Source organism: Athene cunicularia (genome assembly GCF_003259725.1).
Source record: "Athene cunicularia isolate RWA chromosome 13 unlocalized genomic scaffold, athCun1 chr13_part1, whole genome shotgun sequence".
In the NCBI taxonomy this organism is placed as follows: domain Eukaryota; kingdom Metazoa; phylum Chordata; class Aves; order Strigiformes; family Strigidae; genus Athene; species Athene cunicularia.
Genome location: NW_020799117.1, coordinates 19,157,845 through 19,165,255, shown reverse-complemented (window position 1 = coordinate 19,165,255; position 7,411 = coordinate 19,157,845). Strand labels below are relative to the sequence as shown.

General features: G+C 43.1%; 1 protein-coding gene across 2 annotated transcripts in view; it reads left to right on the top strand.

Moving 5' to 3' along the window:
- Nucleotides 1-7,411, top strand: part of SIL1 (SIL1 nucleotide exchange factor) — a 100,774-nt gene that overhangs the window by 50,471 nt on the left and 42,892 nt on the right. For both annotated transcript variants that reach the window (XM_026858550.1, XM_026858548.1), the window contains exons 4-5: nt 4,744-4,864; nt 6,126-6,222. In XM_026858550.1, the coding sequence (XP_026714351.1) occupies nt 4,744-4,864; nt 6,126-6,222 (218 nt within the window). The remainder of the gene's footprint in view (nt 1-4,743; nt 4,865-6,125; nt 6,223-7,411) is intronic.

Genomic DNA, 7,411 nt, shown 5'->3' with positions numbered 1-7,411 from the left:
AACCTCTTTGCCATTTTTTTTTTTTTTTTTTTTTTTTTTTTTTTTTTCTGTGACAAACGAGGACACTTACTTGGGGAAGAACCAGGAGATCTGCCTTGGCAAGCTGAATCACCCATTTTTCTGCTTGCAAGAGCCTTCTCAGGGGAACACTTCTCTGCCATGGGGGACAAAGTGGTGCCAGAAGGTGTTTTGGGAGGGGGAGAGTCTCATGTCCCTCCTGGGCTTCTCTTGCTGGAGAGGCCAATGGGTGGCAGCTTGGGGGTTCAAGGGGTGGGTGGGTGATGGGGAAGCTGCTGTCCGGAGCATAGTGAGTTATTGCACGATCTTGGTATGAGATTTGCACATCTATGTATAATGTAAAACTTACCGGTTATTCTTAATGCCTGCCTGTTGCTGTGTAGTGAGTTAGGGTTCAGCCTTTTCCTCATGCAGAAATGCAAAACCCTTGTGACCAGCACTAAATGGAATAATGTACTGGAAAGGAGCTGGGCAGGATGAGACCTTTCCCATTTAGTGAGGAAGCACAACTGGTCATTTGGTTGATCTACAAAAAGAGATGGGGTTACTTGGATATTGCTATGTGGTGCATATTCAACACACAGCCTCTGCTTTTAGTTATCCTATATGTAACGTGCCTGATTCTTGCCTTAGTTGTGAGCGTGGTGGAAGTGTGTTCTGTTTCCATTTGTTTATTTATTTTTTGTCTTGTTTTCAACCTCTGTGAAGCTTGCTATAGGTATAGAGCTTCAGAAACATACACATAACAAAATAACAGATAACTGTGATTTGGGTACAAGGCAATAATTTAAGTTGACAGGTATAGCTGATAACATAAAACACAAGAGAGAAATAGCATCAGTTTATAAATGTCAGCAGAACCCCTGCGAGGGAGTTGCTGCCTTGAAGCTGACTCTGGTGCTGTTACTCCGTCTAATATATTATACGAAGAAATAAACGTATGTCTGAAAAAATCTGGCTGACCAAGATTAAAAGAATAGGGCTATAAATTAAATTGTTCCTTGGCGTCACTTTAAGCAACTTTCAGGACAGATAGAACACATCCAAATAAGACGAGTGCTAATGCACTGGAAGGACCTCCGAAAGACCAGGTGTTTCTAGGCTGCGGACGCTCGGGTGTGTGGCAGCGCCCAGGCACGGGGACAGTTTGTCTGGGGAGCAGTGTAAGTCAGAGTTTGGGCTCGTGTGGGAGAGCAAAGCCTGTCCTGGTGCTTCTGTGGCCGATACAGGGATTAAATGGAGACCTGGAACAATGCTGTTCTAGCAGCACATTGCCACAGGATCAGCATCTCCTGCTTGGAAAATAAATGCTGTCTCTTTGCTTTGACATTTCCTCCCAATAAATACCTTGTCATTCATGCAGTGACAAGGGGTTTTTTATCCTCTGAAAGTATTTTACCTGTTGGATGCTATCTTTTTGGCTGTGAGGTGAAGGGCTGAGTGATTGAGGGGCAGGCTGGTGGCACATCCCCACTGAGTTCACTGGGTATTCTGCTTAAACCCTGTGGCTTTCTCTTAGACCCATCAACACATGTTGATGCATATTCAAACCATTTTAGTTGTAGTTTAAAAAATTCCAAGTATGGGATATTTTTTAAGTGGTAAAGAATCCAAACCGGTTGTGGGGGAAGGAGTTTGCCAGCTTCCTCCTCCAACAGCTATAGCCTTTTCTGCACATTCATGCAGGGGGTTTTGCAGCTATTTCTACTCACTGGGTAATTCATTTGGAGGTGGGAAATTCATTAGAATGGAAACTCTTCTTTCCCTTTATGAGAAACGAGGGTGTAGGACAGGATGAGATCTAGCAGCTGGAGGATTTGGAGATCTCAGAAACTTGGACCATTCAGCAGCACACATATGCAATACATACCTGTTTGGATAGACATCTTTCATTTTTCTAAGGTGTCAAAGAGAAAAAAGGCCAGAAAACTGCTTAAATATAGACTTGTTTTCATATTTTATAATTGAGTTTCATTTCCCAAATGCAACTTAATACAAACAACAAGTAAAAAATCAATTCCTCTAGGGAAAAAGCTATTAAGAGTATGAATCTGTATTAACAGCACGTGAAGCTGTGTAATTGCTTACATATGTATTGCTCTGGTGCGTGCTCCCGGTTGTTGAATAGTATCAAATTATAGGCATCAGAGTGAATCAACTATTTTTAAGGGAAGTGTCTAGAAGCTACATATAGAAACATGATTAAAATTCAGGATTTCCATCTTGCTCATTTAAATCAGCAATTTTAATCACATTATTCAAGTCAACCCACCCTCAAACACACTTTATGAATAATACTTCAAAATACCCCCAACTAAACAAGACTGAAGACCTCATACTGTCTCAAACACCTTGAATATTTTTAAGTGACTACACCCATTTTTTTGCTGAAAACAGAGACGTCTTTGTTGGTTTATCTAATAAAGCAGTATGTTTGTCCTGCTGTGGCATGAACCTCTGCTGCTGTGCACAGTGGTGAGAAGAAATCCCTGTAGCAATGAAAGGCGCTTAAATACATCAAGGCTGAGATTTCTGCTCTGGGGTTTGGATGGTCTCAGTCAAATCTTGGTTAGGAAAGTACAAGGAAGCAGAAGCAGGAAAGGTTTGTGTCTTCTCTGATGGCAACCTCCTTAATTCAGTTGCACTGGGTCTGTGAGCTCGTGCACGCTGGAGTTCACATTTTCTTTTATTTACCACTTGCTGAAAATAGAAACTGGGAGGGCTGGTCACACGGGAATCACTCAGCCCTTCAGGAGGCTGCTCCCGTGCTTTTCTTTTTTATGTTTCTTTTAAGCAAAGCCCATCAACCTCATTCCTCTCCCCTGGCAACTGAATGAACTAATGTGACCAGATGCACCGGGAGCACGACAGCCAGAATCTACTGTACTCTTCTAATGGGGACATTTATTTCTGGCCACATCTGACAATTCAGGAGTTGCTTCAGCAAGTGCAGTGGTTGTAACCTGGGCTGTCCCAGTGCCTATGACCTGGTGAGGAAAGCGCTTTCTTCCCCAAGTGGTGTTCATGCCTGTGGAGGAGGAAGATGTCCTCATGCATCTATATGTTGAGCACACAATGCCTTTTTTTTTTTTTTTTTTTCCTTGATGGCAACCCCCTGCCTCAGTGTCTCCTGAAACAGGGAGAGGACATGCAATGTTGTCCTTTTCGTGGAGATCCTGCAAACTCCTGTTTGACTGGCACGTCCCAGCTGTGTTGCTTGCATCGCCTGCAAGGGGACAGCTCAGCTATTGCAGAGAATTCCTGCAGAGCTCACCTCCTCAAAGTGGGAAGGTGCTCCTCTAGATAGACATACAGATTAAAGCTCCTGCATGTCACAGGTAAAGAAGCACGAGGACTTTGGGGTCTATCGGTGCAAAGCACACCAAGTGTGGAGGAGGCAAATCTAGCCTGTCCTTGCATAGTTTAAGATGGGAAGATAATCACGTCTGTCCCGTCGCATATCTGGCCAAGGCAGCTCCCAGTGGACAGGATATGGTGGAGAGAAAGAGGAGCCGTCAGAAATGCACCCTGTTTTAATAGGAAATCCTCCAAAGTGGATTTTCCTGGGTTTTCTAAATGCAGTTATACCCACTGGATGGCTTTAGGCTTTGAAATGTTTTTGTCTGAATTGTGACAAACATCCCAGTCTTATGTAGGAAGCACCAGGTCCTTTGATCAGTGAAATGTCTCTTTGGTCTTGAAGAGGGAGGGATCAATCCGGTTGTTCCCTAGACTAGAGCATTTTGTCTTTGAGTACATGTATTTATTGTACAAAATAATTATCCTTGTCTTCACTTCCCTTTGGTAGGAGATGCTACCTGTCTCCTGTATGCTGTGTTATTTTATCCTAGGCATCTTTTTAGGTAAAAGCAAACAGATAAAGGAAAGTCTGAAGGGGGAAGCCTCATTGAGAACGTTGGAACATGAGCAGCTGTGTGTCTCTCTGTCCTTCCATGTGCAGCTAAGATCTTCATATTAATTCAGCTGCAACCCAACTCTCCTAAGCAGGCAGATTTCTTGCATTAGAAGATGAAGCAACATTAAGAAACAACCAGATATTGCCATCCCTCCATCCCAGTGCGACAGCTGGCCATCGTTATGTGTTTCTGGTGAATTGTGACCAAGAAAAAAGTGTGAATTTCCCATCTTTTCTGCATTTAAAACCAAATCTTAATATATTCCCAGTATTTTTGTGGGTGGATAGTAGTGATCATATATTCCTTTTAATACAATATTTCCAAACCAACACAGCCTTGCTTCTGTACACTTAATACTCAGCGTACCTGGCTGTACTCTGCGGTATGCTTTGATTTCACTTTGGCAGCTGTGTTTTATGCACTCTACCCCAATCAGCAGCCAATTCCCCTTTCACCAGATAGGCTCCAAACCTGCTCCATATGTGGAGTTTTAGTGCTGTCTTAGGAACTGGCCCGGGAGGGAGAGGGGAGCCAGTGCTCTGCTGGGCTCAGGGTCCCTCCTTCCCTGCGGCACAGGGACACATTCGTTGGGTCAGGCTGACATCTCCGCAAGGTTGAAGTGACACTTGGGTCAAAGGGGCATTGCTGGAGGGGAGAGTGGTCGGTGACTGATAGCCCGCTTCTGCTCACCATGCGAGACAAGGCTTTTATATCTCTCTCTGGTAAGAGTGTGTGCCTTCAGCTCACCCTTCATGCGCAAAGCTGAAATAATGCACGTGCCTTAAAATAATCTGACCTTTGTTTGTAGGTCAAGCTGTTCCTGCAGGGTCACATGTACGATTAAATCTGCAGACAGGAGACAGAGAAGCCAAGCTGCCAGATAGTGAAAATGGAAAAAGTGACATGAGAGAAGAGAGAAGAAGGAAAAGGTACAGTGATGCAAAGCATCAGGGGTGGGTGTCTGTGGGTTTCATGTCTTTTATGAGAGGCCTGGTTCCCTGGTGAGCTCAATTGCTGTCTCTTCCTGAGACTTAATTGCTGGTTCAACAGTTCAGCAGTGCTGAAAACTGAGCCCTGTCCTTTGTGATCCCTTCAGGTTGGCAGTTAGAAGTGCCCTGAGTGCATATGGAGAGACACCTTCATGGCTTCTCATGCCATGACACTCAAACTAAATTGGCAATGTGGCTTCTTTGAATGACATTTATTCCTTCGAAACGTCTGCACCAATCGGTCTAAAACTACTTTCTGAGCTTGACCCATCAGAGCAGTGGTGATGGGGTTGGTTTGTGTTGACCTGAGCCAGGATAACATTGTTTTTAGCTGGGCGCAGTCAGTAGGCTTGCAGCGTTCATCTACATAGACATCAGTTGCTGCTGACCTTCTCCTTAGATCACCCAGAGTTCCCTATAACCACATCTTAAAATTTGTTTAAAAAATTTCACTGGTTCTGACTTTTCCCTTGGCAACCTCCTAACAAAGACAGGCTTAATTACAATGGGGAATTTTCCTTCCTAAAGTGTGTGGGATTTACCACTGCTTCCCTTGCTCCCCAGTTAGTCCTTTTAGGAGCATGGAGATCTTTAGGTGCCTGATGTCTCAAAGGTTGGCTTTCCTTTTCTCTGTGCAAGAGTGTTTATGGCCCAGATTAATCCCCGGAAACAATGAGATTGATGTAAAGAGCAACACAACATGCTTTTAAGCATTTCTGTGTAATTTCTGCTTAGACCTACCCTCACCCTAACTTTGTATATGACCATCATCAGCACTTCAGCTGTAGATCTCCCCGTTAAAGCTTGCAAGTTCTTAGCAATGACTTAGCGGCACAGTGGTGCTTTTTTTCGTGTTCCTCTGAAACATTTTCTGCTTTTCTATATATTGCTACACGAAATTCAGAGACATAAATGAATCAGCTCTTTTTATTGTGTTAGGGCTTGAGATTTTGAGTCAACATGCAGGTTATGGAGCCTTTTTTGACTGTCAGGGCAAGATGTCTGCAAACCACCCATAAAATATAGTGCTTGGATTAATCTTTCCTTGAGCACAGTTTTTCTGTGTGTTTTAAGTGAGATGCATGGAAATCTAGAACTCTTAGCACCCTTCCTCTTTGATGTTATCCATTGCTAGTATATAACAAAGAAAATATTACAGATACAGTTGTTCACTCATAAAATGTTTTGTTTCCTCTGCAAGGCTGGGCAAGGTGGATGTTGACTCAAATTCATTCACGTCCCAGGAGCTCAAAAAAGCATTGGCTAAAATGAAGGAGAGTGAAAAGGCAGAAAGAAAGGTAAGGGGAATTCCTTGTTTCCAAAGCAATGCACACTACACAGATGTGAACACCCTGCATTGCAGGTCTCAGAAATATGATGATTAAAGTAATTGCTTGGGAAAATAAAGTGCAGACTAATCTTCTGGTGAATACAGATCTAAAATACCTTTACTAGCCTGTTAGTGATAGAGTTCCCTGGAAACTCACCCATTTTTGTACTAATCCTGGGTTTTCTGTAAAAATTGAAAACTTTTATTCAGGTCCGTTTTATTAATTTCAAACTTTAAGTGTTTCAGATTGCTTGTAAGTACTTAAGTAAATTCTTACAGTCCAGGGGATTTCTCAGCAATAATTATCCCATGAGCTATCAGGAGAGAGGGGCTGCAGTAGTGGTCTGGGCTGGGATCAGCAGTTTAGCGACAGATCGGCCATCAGATGCTGATGCTTTCTGCTCTTTACTCAAGTGAGTGGGATCTCAACTAGCAAACCAGATGTGCAGTGTCCACATAACCATCCTCATGAGCCATCCAGACACCTAACTTCTTACTACCATTCTTGGCGTGCCAAGGCTAAAGTGAAGCTGTGGGATCTTTCTTGAGCCCAAAGCAGGTCAGCAAGCTCTCTGGTGTGATGCTGCTCCCCTAAGTTTTCTGATACCAATGTGATTAGACCCAAATTAATAATGCAGAGGAGTAACTTGCAATCACTCGCAAGCTGATTTCCTTTCCATTGTTTGGATGTGATTTTATCCATTGTCTAGATTTATTTGTTCAATTATCACTTGGTTCACAAAAATGTGCACAGACCCCAAAGTGAAATGGATTGCAGTGTGATGGTATTTGTAAAGGAAGTTACTTTGCTGTTTGCCATCCCTCTAAGCATGAGGAATTACAAAAAATGATGTGCAGCTGAGGCACTTCTGTTCTGGGTTCAGTGATAGTGACAAGCCACTGCATGGTTTAAGTTTTCCATCTTATGCCTTGGGTAGTAAAAACCGAGTAGCCATGGTGAAGCATAGGCTGAAGTTTCCTTATATAAGCTGTAAGTTTCCCATTTAATTATAAATAATCCACAACCCAAAGTAAAATAGAATATAAGTGCTGCTTTCAGCCCTCTTCAGGTTTGGAGTGGGTCCCCAGCCACTGGCATGACACTGGTGGGATGAGTGATATGTCACTCATCAGGTGGATCACAGCCGGTAATTTTC